The 18,543-nt window shown below is 43.8% G+C and overlaps 1 protein-coding gene across 1 annotated transcript in view; it reads left to right on the top strand.

Annotated features, from left to right (window-relative positions):
* The window catches only part of LOC126457342 (cyclin-D1-binding protein 1 homolog), a 93,045-nt gene that overhangs the window by 9,886 nt on the left and 64,616 nt on the right, over positions 1–18,543 (top strand). The window contains exon 2 of the mRNA XM_050093561.1: positions 7,882–7,944. Within this exon, the coding sequence (XP_049949518.1) occupies positions 7,882–7,944 (63 nt within the window). The remainder of the gene's footprint in view (positions 1–7,881; positions 7,945–18,543) is intronic.

Genomic DNA, 18,543 nt, shown 5'->3' with positions numbered 1-18,543 from the left:
AAGCTTAAGGGTGATGTGAGCCTCATAGTCTTTTGCATCATCTATTTCGGGTGAAGACAGTGACCAACTTGTGGCAGAGCTCATCCAGTGCCTGGAACAGGATGGAGTTGGAGGCATTGAGACAAAAAATATTTTCTGACAGATGCACTGTCGCTGGCCAAAAATGTGATTGCCCATGTGAGATGTACTAATCTGTTGCTGAATGGGCAGAATGTTGTAGATCTTACAGGGAACACAGAGCTCTGGGCTGTGCACCAGTGTTACACTATGCATGTCTAAACTCCATGTTCGTATATGAAGATCGGTGTTATGAGCTGCTATGGCAGATAGCTGCTATGTGGCCATGTTTTTGACACACGACTCACAATGTCTGCCAGTGCAGGCAGTGACTATGAATGTGTGCACAGAAAGAACCAGGACACGAGGAGAACTGTTGTCAGAAAGTGCTAACATCCTGCTCTGAACATTGCAAACGAAATGAGCATGCCAAGGTTGTCAGCAGAACTGAATGCACTGATGCTGCATCAGTTATGTTGTCAGACTGTTCAGTTGCAGCCTGCGACAATTCAAATGCCTGAGCAATAGCAAGAACCTCCTTGACTAGGATCTTCCAAACACATCACCTCCTGACACACCTCTCAGTCCAGAGCAGAATGGATGACTGTGACATGTATCTGAGTGTCGCCATAGAACTGTTTGTAATGAGCACAAATAAATTTGCATTTCCTATTTAAACCATGGAGGTTGTCTACACCTGCCTGGTAGGACTGACTCGGTTTAATTTACATTGGTGAAGCTCCATATGCGAAGCAACAGCCTGGATTGGCTTAAGGTAATAAGCCCTGAGAAACTGATAATTTCAGAATACAACAGTACTGGGTCCTTAAATGGAGCAAATTTTTAAAGTGAATGAAATGTTTTGGGTTGAATCCAAGATAAAAAAAAAGAGAAATTTTTGCCACTACCTGAAAGGCTGCGAAATGTTCCTACAAATATTGTGCATATGAGTCCCAATCTTCCTTTGTTCATAGAATGGTGGATAAGATGGGAGAGTGGTAGGACCTGTAGAGAGCAGTTGCAAGAGGCCTGTTGCACCCTTGTAACCAACTAGTGAAGCAAATCTTTAATTGCTGCTGCTATTATTGTTGCTGTTCAGACTTATGTTCACACAGAGTAAGCTGCAACTGCTGGTGTAACAACTGAGTCCTCGTCATATCCATCATTCTTGCAGATGACATGTGGAAATGAAAATTACCTCATCACCAAAAACTGTAGTATCTACATTCCCTTACGTACAAGATCATCCCACAAGAATCACAACGGCAGCGAACAGGCACCAGAATTACACAAGCATGTGAGAACATTAACAGGATAATAGTTGCCTACATCAAGTGCAATAACATGCAATGTTTGTCATACAAAATTACATAACTGTCCTAGTTTGTAAGCGGAGCCTTCCCTGAGCGCAGCTGAAGCAGGAGAGGATGAGGCTTTGGGCAGCTGAGACCACATGGCCAGCAGTGGTGCTGACTGCAAGCAAAGCAGGTGCCCTTATTTCATCTTCTCACCAGTGGTGCTGAATAAGACTCTGCCATCATGGTGGCCGCATACATGGGCATGCTGCATGCTGCCACAGGAAGACTTTGAGGATATATTGTCTTTTTGTTGGAAGAGCTGCTATCCAATGTGTGTATTGCACTTCAGCATATTAAACATTAAATACATAGTGTGATGGCTGCACGAGTCCTGTTCATATGTATAATAAATAAAGAAAAAAAGACTTTGAAGAAAGTTTGTGTGAAGTGGGATATTTTGAAGTCTCTAGGAAGGCAGTCATATTAATTTACTGGCATGTTCTTTAACAGATGCGGCCTCCACATGAATCCAATCCACCTCATAATCAGACAGCGAAGTGACATACTCAGTGTTTGCATTAGACAGTCCCACATGTTATCAGTGTGGAAGAATTCAAATGGAGAGACGTGAGTTTGAGCATGTTAGAACTGGAAGAGCAAAAACCTTTGCATCCCTCTTCTTTTTATTCAAAAAATGCAGATACACATTTCCTCTTCCTGGTGTTCAAGGAAGCACTTTTTTAAGTTGCTTATAATATTTTTCTATTTACTAAGGTCCTTCAAGGAAAAAAAAAAAAAAAATTGCAATCAGATTCTGTTTATGTGCCCAGCACTGAACATCACTTAAATTAAGAGATCACTTATGATTGTTTTCAAAAAGACGTAATGTTTGTTTATCTACCTAGCGCAGTCACAACTGCTTTCATATTATCACACTTTGTGTTGTATTTTGGAAGAGCCTCCAAAGTCCATTCCGTTGAGTTAGCTGTCTCTGTGTGTACTCGTAAAAAAAGTTTCTACTCATGCTACAATTCAGTGAAAACACAATGACCTCTTCCATCAGAGGTCATATCAGCTGATATAATGTCTTCCCTGCTAGGTGCTTTGTAATTTTTCCATCGTCGTCGTATCGAAGGCGTGATGGTCTTCCTAATAGTTCTTAAATGTAGGATGTTACCAGCACCTAAAAACGGATGACTTGTCTATTACTTATCTTATTTTTTTAAATAATTTGAAACATTATTAATATTAAGTTGTAACACTGTGAATGCCAAATTATATTCGAACTTTTTAACAAAATGCTGCTTACTGTCAATGAATTTGTTCATGTGCTGTTGAAAATATTAATTTTCCGATTTGTGGAGTGGAATGTTGGGCTTGAAAAATGTTTCAGTGTGCAGTTTTTGGACCAGATATTCAGTCACTTTTTAAATTTTTCACAGCTTTTAAGCCGCTGCTAATTGAAGAGTGGTGCCTTATTGTCAAACTGAGCTACTTCAGTTTGTTGCTGATAAGCTTTTCACTCTGCACTTATGTCTATACACTCCCATGAAATTCTGCTATTGCAGGGAAAAAAAAAAACCCACTCTGATTTGTTGAAAACATAAAAACCTTCAGTTTAAAATTACCATGCCTGTGTGTCAGCAGTCATTGCAGGCTTCAGCATTTTCAGTCATGACTTACTTTAGCACACATTTGTCTCCAAATTTAGACTATAACTTAAGCATTAAACTTGAGATTCTTTAATATTTAAAGAGTCAAACTCCCATTTATAAAAATATCTTAAGATGTCTGATTACTTTATAATTGAATTTGTGTGTTGAGTATTTGATATAAGGATGTAAATGAAGAAAAAAAAAGGTTTAGCAAATGTTTGAAATTATGTTTATACGAGGGCCGTTCAGAAAGTAACCTCCGGTTGATTTAAAAAAATACACCAAGTTAAATAAAAATATTTTAATATATACATCTTACAACTACATCTTTGCACTATTTTTCTACATAGTCTCCATAGCGATTGAGGTACCATATCTCTTCACAAGCTTTGAAATTCCTTCTGCATAAAAATCACCCGCTTGTGCCTGGAGCCAGCCTGTGACCGCATCTTTGAGCTCTTCGTCGTCATCAAACCGCTGTGACCCGAGCCATTTCTTCAAATGCATGAAGAGGTGATAATCACTTGGCGCCAGGTCTGGACTGTAAGGTGGATGGTTGATAACGTCCCACTTGAAGGACTCAAGAAGGGCCGTTGTTCTGCGAGCAGAGTGAGGACGGGCGTTATCGTGCAAAAAAACGATACCGGAAGTCAGCATACCACGGCGTTTGTTCTGTATAGCCCGTCGTAACTTTTTTATTGTTTCACAGTACACGTCTTGATTAATGGTCGTACCACGTTCCATGAATTCAACCAACAACACCCCTTTGGCATCCCAAAACACCGTTGCCATCAGTTTTCTGGCAGAAAAATCTTGTGAGGCTTTTCTTGGTTTGGTAGGCGAATTTGAATGTGCCCACATCTTTGATTGTTCTTTTGTCTCAGGGTTCACGTACTTAATCCAGGTTTCGTCACCGGTCACGATTCTGTTTAACAATGGTTCTCCTTCGTCCTCATAACGTGACAGAAAGTCTAATGCAGAGGCCATTCTTTGAGTTTTGTGGTGGTCGGTAAGAATTTTGGGCACCCATCGTGCACAGAACTTACGGTAACCCAATCTTGCTGTCACTATCTCGTACAAGAGAGTCTTAGAAATCTGTGGAAAACCAGTAGACAACTCCGACATTGAGAAACGTCGATTTTCACGAACTTTTGCATCAACTGTCTGAACGAGTTCGTCAGTCACCAATGATGGTCTACCACTCCTCTCTTCATCATGAACGTTTTCTCGTCCACTTTTAAATAAACGTACCCATTCACGGACAACTCCTTCACTCATAACTCTTGGTCCGTACACGGCACAAAGCTCACGATGAATAGCTGCTGCAGAATATCCTTTGGCTGTAAAAAACCTTATGACAGCACGCACTTCACATTTGGCGGGGTTTTCTATTGCAGCACACATTTCAAACTGCCACAAAAACTAAACTAGCGCAGGTACGATGTTCACTCGACCACGGCTTGATGCCGACTGACCTGTTGAGTGCGTGAACGCACAGATGGCGTCGCTACTCCCCCCACAACCCGCACTGTGACCAATCGGAGGTTACTTTCTGAACCGCCCTCGTAGTTTGTTGTAAGTTACTAAGTGCTATCATCATCAAACAGTGGAAAAATGTAGTCTGCGTAGTTTGTGCTGTGTTTTCAGCAAAAGCTAGTTTTTCACGCCGATCAATGTTTTTGACGTCGTATCTTGCAAACTGTGCCGTACAATATATAATTGTGCAAGTCCATTTGGTGGTATACATGGATACTGCCTTCAAATGTTTTGGAATAGAGTTAATAGCAAATAAGTATTAAATTTAAATGCCAAACCAGATGTTGAACTTTCAGTGCATGAACAGTGAAAATGTACTCACTGTAAACTTTTTTCCTTTCATCATTTTTCGAGGTTGACAGTGAGAAATAGTTTTGTAGAGGTCTGAAGTAACGTATAAAATTTATTGGAAGTCGCTAAACGCTCTCATTCTCAAGTAGTGAGTGTGTAGAATCTGGGCAATTGGCATGCTGTGGTCTACTCTGTCTCAAGACATACACACAGTTTGTAACTATAATAATAATCTTATTGTGTTAAACCTCTATCATAATATTGTACTGTTAATGAGTAGATTATGACAGCATTTTAAACTTTTAAATTCAGTTAATAACTATAAGAAATATTGGGAATCAAAGTTTTCTAGTCCCTGGAAGCCTGAATTGTTTCATCAAATTGAAGTTTAAATTTAAATCGTGTAACGTATGAGGTCTGTTCAAAAAATTCTGAAGCATTTGTAATTTTGCGCCAGTGGTGTGTGGGAGCAAAATGTGGTTGGAATCGCTGCACATGCCTGTCTTTAATGTGTAACCACCGAAAGTTTTATTGTTGTATGTCTGTTAGTTATTGTTCAGTACTGTATTGAGTAGAATGTTTTGTCGCACAGTTTGCGAATTTCGAGATGGCAGGTTAGAGTAGCAATGTGTCTGCATCAAACTTTGTATGAAACTCGAGAAAACCTTTACAGAGACACCAAATGAAGCAGGAAGCCTATGATGATAAGTGCTGAAGCCGTACTCAAGTGTTATGAATGATTCACATGGGCAGATGGAAGTTAAAGATGAACCTTGCTCAGGATACCCTTTGATGTCTACTGATGATGATCATGTCAGGAATGGCAACAAAATTATGCATGCCAATTGAAAACTGACTGTCCGAGGGATTGCAGAAGAATGTGACATTTCAGTTGGATCTTGTCATGAAATCCTGACACAACATCTTGGAATGCATCGTGTTGCTGCCAAGTTTGTCCCTTCGACCCACAGCTCATGAGTCAAGGCCAGAAAGACCTTCGCCTCGTAACCTGTGTAGGGCTTTTGGATTGCGCGAATGAGTACAGATGTTCCTTAAGACAAACATAACTGTTGAGATGTAGGTCTACGATTATGATAATGAGACCAAGGTTCAATCTTCACAATGGGTTGGGGAAAGGTTCTGCAAGGCCAAAAGAAGCTCATCAGGTCAGGTCAAAACTTTGTTGATTAGTTTTCTTTGACTTTGAAGTATTAGTTCACCATGAATTCATGCCACAGAGACAAATTGCTAATCAATGGCACTATCAGGATGTATTGTGATGCCTGCAAGAAAATGTTAGAAGGAAATGGCTTGAAATGTGGTGAGACAATTCATGGCTTGTCTATCGCGAGCACACACCCGAATGTGCATCCCTGTTGGTGCTTTAGTATTGCGCAAAAAATGAAATGACTATGCTGCCTCATCCTCCGTTTTCTCCAGAGTTGGCCCCTCTGGACTTTTTTTTTATTTTTTTTTTATTTCCAAGGCTGAAAATTCGTTGAAAGCATGAAGATTTGCAATGATAGATGAGATAAAAGAAAATTCGCAGATGGTGCTTCGCACGATCCAAAAAGAAGTGCACCAAAACTGTTTCTGAATGTGGAAACAGTGTTGGGAGCAGTGTATCAATTGTGGGAGAGCGTATTTCGAAGGAGATCGTGCACATTAAGTAAAAGGTAAGCGTAGAAAAATTTTGTGGACAAAGTTTCAGAATTTTTTGAACGGACCTCATACACTGGTGTCCATAGCTTAAGCACAAAAGTAACATTTGGATGATGTGTCACTGCCAAATAACATAGCTGGATTAAACTTCGACCATATGTAGAAAGAACTGCTACATTATAGTACAGAAGATACCTGAAAGACATACATGATGAGACAAACAGAAATGACACTTTTATTCAAATGAAATAATCACACTGAAGTCACTGCACTTTGTGGTTGTCCCCTTGGCATTACAAAATGAGGGACGTGAGTCCTTAATAGGGCATGTGATCACCATGGATGATAGTTTATGCTCTGCAATGTGCTTCCATGCTGGCCACAGGGTTGGTGAGAAGTTGACAAGTGCTGGATGGTCATTGATGCAAGTGGAAGTGCTGCAATATGTCTCCCCAACATGTCCCACACATGCTCGATTGGATTTAAGTCAGGGTAATGGGCAGGCCAGCCCATTCGCTGAATATCCACTGAATGTAAGAGCTCCACTACCAGCACAGTTTGATGTGGCTACACCTTTTCATCCATAAAAATGAAATGAGGGCCTGAAAAGATGCACATGCAGAAGGATTACAGCATCACTATAATGTTGACTGGTGAGTGTACCATTGTCAAAGATTGGGAAACATTACACCCATGCAGCATTATGCCTCCACACACCTTAGCACTGGGACCAACAAAATGGTCATGTTCAACAGCGTTCCTTTGTGCGTTACGTGTTCCCACCACTCGTCATTCGAAGGTATGTAATACACCCAGGAACATTGCTTAACATGATCGCTTTGTAATGATGTGGGGAAGCATAATGTTGCATGGGCATACTGACCTAATATTTGAACATGGTACACCCAACAGTCAATGTTATTTTGACACTGTACTCCTTCCCAGTTTGTGTCTTTTCAAGAGTGAATTCGGCCTTTACTTCATTGACAATTGGTGACTGCATTGAACTACACAGGTGGAGCAACTCTTGGAACAAGAAGATATTCAACAAATGGCCTGGCCTACCTGTTCTCCCAACTTAATACATCGAGCGTGTGTGGGATGCGTGGGGAGACATATTGCAGCCTGTCCATATGCACCAATGACCATCCGGCAGTTGACAACCACACGGGTGGAGGAATGGAACACGCTACCACAAGAACTCCTTACTGAACTTGTGACCAATGCTTTTCTCCTCAATATTGTTTAATCCCTAAGGTGGTAGCAAGCGGCCGTAAAACATCACTGGTCTTATTTCGCAGTGGGTGTATGTTATCGCTTAAGTGTAATTTTCCTGTCTGTAGTGATTCATTACATCTTTTAATATAAAAACCTTTTTTTAGGTGGTGACTCAAAACAAAACGAAACGGAGATATTTTCTTTAGATGGATTTTGGCTTGCTTTTTGTAAGTATTATAGCTTTGTAAGTAATATAAAAATTTTGTTTGGGCTATATAACATGGAATACACATAATTCTTGTAGAATTCTTGTAGAAAGCAGTAATGTAATTTCTGTTATTTAACAAATACTTGCCGTAACTGTCTTACTGCAGCAAATAGAAATTGTTACATAATTGATGTAATTTAGTAGTCCTTTTAAATAAGGTATTTTTTCTAAATTTATTTCACATTTGTGTTACTAGGCACCCACAGCGGAGGGAGGGGGTCAGAAGAGGCACTTTTGGTCTCCCCCCTCTCCCCGCCCACTCCCGGGAAGCTGTAGTGCAGAGTTTTTATTCATTACTGTACAGAATTCTCATAAACTTCTAGAAATGAGTTGATAACCATCAGCTCTGTGGGATATACAGTAAGACCACGATAATCCAGCACCTAATAATCTGGCAGACCCGATAGTTTGACACAAATAAGAAATTATCCCTTACTTTTCGCTCTGTGCACTTTGCAGTACAATTGGACTCCTTCAAGAAACAACAGAACAATTTGGCTTAGTGGCTTGTCAGTAACCATCGTTTGCCTCACTGAGTAATTATATTCTCACAAAGATAAGCCAGTTGAATTGTTAGGCCTGGAGAGAACGTGACATAAACTAGTCAAGGAGATGAGATGGAAATTAGCGTAAATGTAGATAAGTTGAAATATGTCTGCTTGTGTCTGTATGTGTGGATGGATATGTGCGTGTGTGCGAGTGTATACCTGTCCTTTTTTCCCCCTAAGGTAAGTCTTTCCGCTCCCGGGATTGGAATGACTCCTTACCCTCTCCCTTAAAACCCACTTCCTTTCGTCTTCCCCTCTCCTTCCCTCTTTCCTGATGAGGCAACAGTTTGTTGCGAAAGCTTGAATTTTGTGTGTGTGTTTGTGTTTGTTTGTGTGTCTATCGACCTGCCAGCGCTTTTGTTCGGTAAGTCACCTCATCTTTGTTTTTATATATAATTTTTCCCACGTGGAATGTTTCCTTCCATTATATTGATATCATTAAGTTGACAGTTGATTGCTCTAAAATTGTAAAAGTGATAAATTCTTCATCCACTCTTGATCTGAGTGAGTTTGCACCAGAAGGTGTTGACAAATGGATCGAAGTTGGCAGAAATTTACCTATCAAAGAAGAGCTGATGGACGATGTGATATTACAAAATATTTTCAACCCACATGAGGCACCAGAAACTGAGAGTGAAGAAGAAGAAATGCCTGCAACTCATATCTCTTGAGCTGAGGCTTCAGAAGCCTTAAATACGTTTGTGAAATTTTCTGAGAATAGCCTACAATGCAGTGCTTCTGAAACTCTGAATTTGAGCATAACTCAAAATAATTTTTGTCACAAGAGCTCAAACCAAGGAGCAAGTTGGCATTTCTGCAATGTTTCAGAAGGCATGGAAGAAAATTTCAGCTGAGCCTCCAGTGTACATACCAGGCTGCTGTATTCCACACCCTTGACAATGTCAGATATCTGTGCTATTCCTAAAGACAGTGATTCCAATTAAATGACACCAAACTTTTGGTAACAGGTTTTATTAATTAGCTTGTTCTTGATTTTTCCAAATCTATGGTGCTTATGGTATTTTATTTCGTAAATGAGGTACAAAAATTATATATGGATATTGAATGTTTCTAAAACATTGTGCGTCTAAATGATTTAACTGTTGTGATATTTGACTTTTAGTTCAGTTTTGTTTTTACAGAAAAGTAATACGCAAGTCTACTTTTAATTTTTTATGCTATAATCCCTCCTGTTGTGTTTAATTAATAAAATTTATTTATTTTTGTGCATTAAAACTGTAGGTTTGCTTATATCCCATTTTTAAACCAGGTTTTTAAAAATACCGTAATAATCCAGCATATTCAATAATTTGGCATAGACAGATCCCTGAGCGTGCAATATTATCAAGGTCGTACTGTAGTATGGTATGTATTTTATGTCCCTTATAGAATATTGTTCATGTCATACCTTGAAACTGATGAATTGATTTATGTCAAAAATTGTGATTATAGAATAACACCCCTACCCACTCCCACCCCACTCACCATGCCTCTGCTAGATTTCTGGGGGCACCAAAGATTTAGATTGTAAGATTTATTCAGACCTGGAAATATTTTCTTTGCAGTATATATGATTTACCAAGGTACAAGCATATTTCTTTGGTAAAAAAAGTAGCTTATGAACTGCAGCAGTTAAATGTTACATTTTCTTGCACAAAATTTTTTACCTGCACTACATGTAAATTGTTACAGTGTACATGAAAAATAACACTGATCATTTCTGGTATCACATTAAGTATTACTTTCGCTGTATAATAATGGCAAAGGAACAGATAATTTCAAAATTTTGAGATAATTTTTCTGTTGCATAGGAAGAGGTAGGGCAGTTGTTAACTGCAGTGAACAGCAGCCATGTTAGAATGAGATCAAATGACTAAATTATGGTATACTTACACTTCAGCAAGATAATCAGGGTTGGTACAAATATGATAACTTCAGTCTAGGTACCCCCAACAGGCAGTAGTTTCAGTGCTTTAGGGAGTGAGTGAGGTGGCACAGTGGCTTGTCTGGCCTTCCTAATCTATGGTGAAATCCTTCCCTTGAGAACGACATAGCTGACATCCTTTCTTGTCATAGTCAAATCTGAGCTTGTGCTATACTTCTGTCATCAATGGGACATTAAATTCCAAACTTCTTTTTTCTTCAGTTCAATGGAGAATATGGGTAAGTGGATACTGATAAACTGACCATTTCAGAAGTAGTTTATGGTAGAGGGCGTAAGACACACATTGGAACTACAAAGGAAATTGTATTATTGCTGCATAGTAGTCATGGGATGGAAATGTCAGAACAGTTACAGGATTCTCTGGGATATGGACACAGTCAAATAGTATTTGTAAGGAAGATGTCTCAGTGATGTTGTTTGCTCTCTGGGGAATGATCATAGCATACAAGATCTTCTAGCAATTGTGGGTGAAGTGTACCTGTACTTGTGTGTACAGTCTTTATTGGTGTCCACAGATATTTGCAGATGGTATTTGGTTTCTACTTCAGTTTTTCTTTGTAAATTGCAATCCCCCCCACAGAACCCCCCAGGGGGTCCACAACTCTTTTGTGGACACGTGCGTAGCGAGCACGGGACCCCGAGCTAATGTGGCCCTCCTTCCTTTCCGGGCTGCATACCTTCCCTTCCCTTTCCGCATCCCTCCCCGTCCCCAATCTTCGCCCCCCCCCCCCCCCCCCCCTCACCTCTGTCTCTTTCCTTCCTTTCTCCCCCTCTGGGAGTATGGTTTGTGCCTACGTCCGGAGACGGACGCTCGAAACTGTTCCAAATTCCTTGCTCTTACACTTGCCAGTCCTCGTCCTTCCTCTGTCCTTCTCTTTTCCTTCCCTCTTCTCCTTGCCCTTTTCTCCGCTACGGCGTTTGAGACCCCCTCTTCTTTCCTTTCCCTTTCTCTTCTTTCCTCCCTGTGCGTGTCTGAAGGCCGACCCACGCACTTCCATGCGTAGCCGGTGACGGGGTAACGCGTAATTCCCCGCCCCGGGTAGACAGGTAGGACACGTACGTACCCCCTGGTAACGGCCAGGCCCAGGGAGGGGTGATTACCCGAGCTGATACCTTCCGAAAGTGCCGATTGGTCCCTCCGTCCGTTTGTCGGGAGGTGTGACCTGAGGTGTGAACAATCACCTAAGGCGGGTGTGCCCTCGGCGAGGGCCCCCACAAGGGAGGAGCGCGCCATCGGAGACGCCGGTAATCATGGGGGATTCTTCCGCAATGGTTTCCTCACCTTCCACTATGTCTGCTCACAAACGTAAGTTCACTGAGTCTCAGCCACAGACTGTTCTTCCATCGTTGCCACAGTTCCTTGTTGTTTCTCGGTCTGACGAAGGTCACGACTTTTCCACGGTCAACCCTTTCATTATACAGAAAGGTGTCGACGCAATTGCGGGTCCTGTAAAGTCTTGTTCCAGATTACGGAACGGCACCCTGTTGTTAGAAACACACAGTGCCCTCCAGGCTCAAAAATTCCTGCGTACTTCTCTGCTCCACACCTTCCCTGTCCGGGTGGAACCGCACCGTACCTTAAATTCCTCGCGTGGAGTCGTTTATACGCGCTCCCTCGATGGATTGTCTGACGAAGAAATTCAGCATTACCTGTCTGACCAGGGCGTCACAGCTGTTCATCGGGTTATGAAAAGGGTTGATTCGAACATCATTCCAACCCGCACTGTCTTCTTGACATTTGGCAAAGTTCAACTCCCATCAAAAATCAAAGCAGGCTATGAGATAATTTCCGTTCGCCCTTATGTCCCAAACCCTACGCGTTGCTATCAATGTCAGCGGTTCAATCATACCAGCCAGTCCTGTTCCAATCCGGCCAAATGTGTTACTTGTGGCAGGGATGCCCATGAGGGTGCTTGTCCACCTCCATCCCCTCGCTGCATCAACTGTATGGGTGACCACGCTGCCTCCTCTCGAGATTGCCCCGTTTTTAAGGATGAAAAGCTCATCCAGGAAATAAGAGTGAAGGAAAAGGTGTCGACCTTTGCTGCTCGAAAGTTACTCGCCAGTCGACAGCCCACCGTGCCTCAGAAAGGTAAATACAGCGCTGTCCTTGCTTCTCCTCGACCAACAAAGGAGGCGGCCACGCAGACTTGCGACTTCACCTTTAGTACCACGGTCGTCAGATCGGCCAGCGCAAAGATCGCCCGTTCAACCTCACCCCTTTCGCCTGCCCACTCTATGGCTCACCCTTCATCGGGTTCTGTTAAATCTCGAGCCCAAAAGTCAGACGCCAAGTCTTCGAAAAAAGAGCATTCTCGTGAAGAGTTTTTACGTACCGCAACTTCACAACCATCGGTTCCTCCTTCATCTAAACATCATACTTCTAAGAAGGCTACGAAGAAACACAGTTCCTCTCCTTCTCCGCCAAGGCGTGTCCCATCTACAGCACCACCTGGCGGAAATCGCCCTCGGCCATCTTCTGTGTCGCCGAGGCGCACTGCTGGTGGCCGGTCAACTGGCCGATCGTTGGTGGCAGGAGCTGCTCCTGACCAACCTATGGATCAGGATCTTCTGCCTTCGACTGAATGCCATTCCATGCTGTCGGTCGCAAGCTCTGAGCAGTCGTTGAGTTGACAGCACCCTTGGTCACGTTCCTCCATTTTCTGTTCCCCCTATGTCCATTATCCACTGGAATATCCGCGGCATTCGCGCCAATCGGGAGGAATTGTCGATCCTTTTACAATCCTACTCGCCGGTCATCTTCTGTCTTCAGGAAACAAAGCTGCGTCCCCATGACCGCTTTGTTCTCCCTCATTTTCAGTCCGTCCGATATGACCTCCCCTCTGTTGAAGGCACTCCAGCCCATGGAGGACTCATGATTCTGCTCCATGATACTCTCCATTATCACCCAATCCCCTTAAACACTTCCTTCCAAGCTGTCGCCGTCCGTCTTTCCCTTTCTGGATACACATTCTCTCTTTGTACGGTATACATTCCATCGTCTACACCAATGGCACGAGCTGATCTCCTTCATCTTCTTGATCAGCTTCCACCCCCCTATTTGCTGGTTGGGGACTTCAATGCCCACCACCCGCTTTGGGGATCTCCACATCCTTGTCCACGTGGCTCACTATTGCTAGACGTCTTCCACCAAGCGGATCTAGTCTGCCTCAACACTGGAGTCCCCACATTTTTGTCTGCCTCCACGGCAAATTTATCTCATTTGGACCTTGCGGTCGGTACTGTTCCGCTAGCTCGGCGCTTCGAATGGTTCGCCCTTGATGATACACACTCGAGTGACCACTTTCCATGTGTTCTTCGACTGCAGCCTCAACTGCCATATATGCGCTCGCGTCGCTGGAAGTTTGCCCAAGCCGATTGGACACTTTTTTCGTCTCTAGCGACATTCGATGACCGTCGCTTTCCCAGCGTCGACGATGAGGTCACACATTTTACCGACGTTATTCTCACAGCTGCGGAACGTTCAATACCACGCACCTCCGAATTGCCCCGGCGCCCTCCAGTTCCTTGGTGGAACGAGGCATGCCGTGATGCAATACGTGAGCGGCGACGTGCTCTTCGCATTTTCCGTCACCATCCAACTTTGGCCAACTGTATCCGATATAAGCAGCTCCGTGCGCGATGCCGTCGCGTCATCCGCGATAGCAAGAAGGCAAGCTGGAAATACTTTATTAGCTCATTTAACACCTTCACTCCCTCCTCGGAAGTTTCGAGTCGGCTTCGACGGTTCTCAGGCGCGCCTAGTTTCTCCCCGGTCTCTGGGCTCACTGTCGCGCATGATACCTTAGTGGACCCCGTCGCAATTTCTAACTCATTGGGTCAGCACTTTGCTGAGATTTCGAGCTCTTCAAATTACCCGCCAGCGTTTCTCCCGAAGAAACGTGCAGCGGAAGTGCGACATCTTGCTTTCTCCTCTCACAATCGCGAAAGCTACAATACTGTTTTCTCCATGCGCGAACTCCAACATGCACTCTCTTCTTCTCGCTCCTCCGCCCCAAGACCGGATGGTATCCATGTCCAAATGTTGCTGCATTTATCAACCCATAGCCTGCGTTACCTCCTTCGCCTTTATAATCGAATTTGGACCGACAGTACCTTTCCCAGGCGATGGCGGGAAGCTATTGTCGTTCCCGTTCCGAAACCTGGAAAGGACAAACATCTCCCCTCTAGCTATCGCCCCATTTCTCTCACGAGTAGTGTCTGTAAGGTTTTGGAGCGTATGGTGAATTACCGTTTAGCTTGGTGGCTGGAGTCCCGCAGTCTTTTAACACCAGCCCAATGCGGATTCCGAAAGCATCGTTCTGCCGTTGACCATCTTGTTGCTCTCTCCACTTATATCATGAACAATTTTCTCCGGAAACGCCAAACGGTAGCAATATTTTTTGATCTGGAGAGAGCATACGATACCTGTTGGAGGACAGGCATTCTCCGCACACTGTTCTCTTGGGGCTTTCGAGGCCGGCTGCCCCTTTTTCTTCGCGAATTTATGGCAGAGCGCACATTTAGGGTGCGGGTGAACACTACTCTCTCCCGTACTTTCTCCCAAGAAAACGGGGTACCCCAGGGCTCCGTGCTGAGTGTTGTACTGTTTGCCATCGCCATTAATCCAATTATGGATTGTCTCCTTCCTGATGTCTCGGGCTCCCTCTTTGTGGACGATTTTGCGATCTTCTACAGCTCTCAACGGACCAGCCTTCTTGAAAGACGTCTTCAAGGATGTCTCGATCGCCTCCACTCGTGGAGCATCGAAACCGGCTTCCGTTTCTCACCCAGTAAGACCGTTTGTGTAAATTTTTGGCGACGTAAGGAGTTTCTTCCGCCCTCCTTACATCTAGGTCCTGTCAACCTTCCGTTTTCCGACGTCGCTAAATTCTTGGGTCTTATGTTTGACAGAAAACTGTGCTGGTCCTCCCACGTTTCCTATCTTTCGGCTCGCTGTCTGCGTTCGCTTAACGCCCTCCGTGTCCTGAATGGTACCTCTTGGGGAGCGGACCGAGTGGCCCTTCTCCGCCTCTATCGCGCCTTAGTGCGCTCGAAATTGGATTATGGAAGCATAGTCTACTCCTCTGCTCGGCCGTCTATTCTTCGGCGTCTCGACTCTATCCACCACCGTGGATTACGTTTAGTATCTGGAGCTTTTTACACCAGCCCTGTGGAAAGCCTTTTTGCTGAGACTGCTGAACCTCCGCTGTCCAATCGGCGGGCAGTCCTTCTGAGTCGTTATGCTAGCCATCTGTCTTCCATGCCTGCTAATCCAGCGCATGACCTTTTTTTCGACGCCTCCTTTGATGTCGGGTATGCAGGCCGCTCCTCCTCCCTACTACCCCCGGGAGTCCGCTTCCGTCAACTGCTCCATTCTCTTTCCTTCCGCTTTCCTAAAACCTTCTTGACAACTTGGGGTACAGCACCGCCTTGGCTCCGTCCCCGGATCAACTTGCTCAGAGACCTATGTCAATTTCCCAAGGATGGTACCCCTACACTTGTTTACCGTCGGGCATTTGCTGCTCTATGTGCACAAATGACGGATGCCACATTTATTTACACCGATGGCTCGAAAACATCGTTAGGTGTAGGGAGTGCCTATATTGTTGGCGACACCCCAAATAACTTTCGGCTTCCCGACCAGTGTTCGGTTTATACTGCGGAGCTTTACGCTGTTCTCCAGGCTGTCCACTACATCCGCCGCCATCAGCGGATACAGTACGTAATCTGCTCAGATTCTCTCAGCTCTCTCCTAAGTCTCCAAGCTCTTTACCCTGTGCACCCTCTGGTCCACCGGATTCAGGACTGTCTGCGCTTGCTCCACCTGGGGGGCGTCTCAGTGGCGTTCCTCTGGCTCCCGGGACACGCTGGTATCTGTGGAAATGAGGCGGCCGATATAGCGGCCAAGGCTGCAGTCTCTCTTCCTCGGCCAGCTATTCAGTCTCTTCCGTTTACCGATCTACGGAGCGTTTTATGCCGCCAAGCTGCTCATTTATGGCATGCGCATTGGTCAACACTTCCCCACAATAAATTGCGGGAAGTGAAAGCCCTTCCTTGCGCTTGGACCTCTTCCTCCCGAACGCGTCGTCGGGAGGAGGTAGTTTTAGCTCGACTCCGGATAGGGCACTGTCTTTTTAGTCATCGACATCTTTTAAGCGGTGATCCTCCCCCACTCTGTCCCCACTGCTCTCAGCTGTGGACGGTCAGACACCTTTTAATTGAATGCCCCTATTTTAATCCGTTACGCTCCCGTCTACAGCTATCGCCTGATCTATCGTCGATTTTAGCAGATGACACGCGCTCAGCTGACCGCGTTCTACAGTTTATTAGTGACAGTGAAATGACGTCAGTCATTTGAAGTTTTTTTTTGGGGGACAACCAACCCCTTTCTATAGTGGATTTTTAAGCGTTCCTTCTGCCTTTAGTTACTCAAATTTTATGATTTTGTTCCCATTGCTGCTGATTTTAAATTTCGTTTTTTTCCTGTTTTCTATGTCACGGGCTGGGCGCTAATGACCATAGAAGTTTTGCGCCCTAAAACCACAAACAAAAAAACAAAAAAAAAACAAAAAAAAAAAAAAAAAAAAAAACCCACAGAAGAACGATAGTTTCCCCAGAGTGACTAGACTCTTTCACTCAAAAACTTCATAATTATTCAGAATCAAGCAATAGCCATCCTGTTACAGCAGTAGATCAGCATTTGTAATGGCCTTTGTTTAATACTATCTTCGAATTTCATACTCTTAATTTTATGCAAATTTCATCAACTTCATGTTGATACTTAGGCGTATCAATTTACTAATTTTTAAAATAAATAAATTTCTTTACAAATAAAAAAAAGTCCATTCCATGATCTTCTTATCCAGATTATCAATATCATTTGAAAGTTAACTTAATTTTCAATAACTTCAGTCGTGAAGAGAATCGGGCATCAAATCAATCAATATGTTTACTTTAGGTGAAAAATATGGCACTGCCACGAGAATTAATTTTTGACTGTACAATATCTACTAAGCAATTCGTGGAGCTCAATCTTCCATGGAATTTGGATTTGGTGAACCTGGAATTCCTGAGCTGGAAGCTGGTCATTGTTGCCTGCCACCTATCAGTGTAAGCTCTAGCCATGCCTCAGTGACCACTGTTAGTTGTGACAAAGGATAGTCCCAAAGCATTAAAAAAAACTTTAACTTGTTCTGTGCTACTTGCTGGTGAATCAGATGGTTGTTGCGATAAAACAGTTGACTGTTGAGAGCTAACCTATTACACACATCAAAAAAAGTTGTGCATCACCCCAGTTCCCAGAACTCCTGAAGAAAGGTGTTGACTGTGGATATTGTATCACAGACACAGTTCCTTTGACTGTTCAGAGATGGCACTAAACCCGCACAAAGATGTAAACAACCATGCATGAGCAGCGCCTATTAGACGGAGGGGGTCTGACAGCCAATCAGTTCCAGTCATTCCACCAGAGAGGAGGTACACGGCTTGTGTTGTCCATAGTTAAACCGTCTAGACAGTCTATACCGCAGTTTGATCGCGTCCGCATTCTCACTTTGTGCTAGGAAGGGCTCTCAACAAGGGAAGTGTCCAAGCGTCTCGGAGTGAACCAAAGCGATGTTGTTCGGATATGGAGGAGATAGAGAGAGAGACAGGAACTGTCGATGATGTGCCCTGTGCGGGCTGCCCAAGGGCTACTACTGGATGACCGCTGCCTACGGATTATGGCTCAGAGGAAACCTGACAACAACGCCAGCATGTTGAATAATGATTTTCGTGCAGTCACAGGACGTCGTGTTAAAACTCAAACTGTGCACAGTAGGCTGCATGATGCACAACTTCACTCCTGATGTCCATGGCGAGGTCCATCTTTGCAACCACAACACCATGCAGTGGGCCCAACAACATGCCGAATGGACCACTTAGGATTGGCATCACATTCTCTCCACTGATAAGTGTCACATATGCCTTCAACCAGACAATTGTCGGAGACGTGTTTGGAGGCAACCCAGTCAGGCTGAATGCCTTAGACACACTGTCCAGCAAGTGCAACAAGGTGGAGGTT

The sequence above is a fragment of the Schistocerca serialis genome, chromosome 2 (genome assembly GCF_023864345.2).
Source record: "Schistocerca serialis cubense isolate TAMUIC-IGC-003099 chromosome 2, iqSchSeri2.2, whole genome shotgun sequence".
NCBI lineage: Eukaryota > Metazoa > Arthropoda > Insecta > Orthoptera > Acrididae > Schistocerca > Schistocerca serialis.
This window is presented reverse-complemented; position numbering and strand designations above follow the sequence as displayed.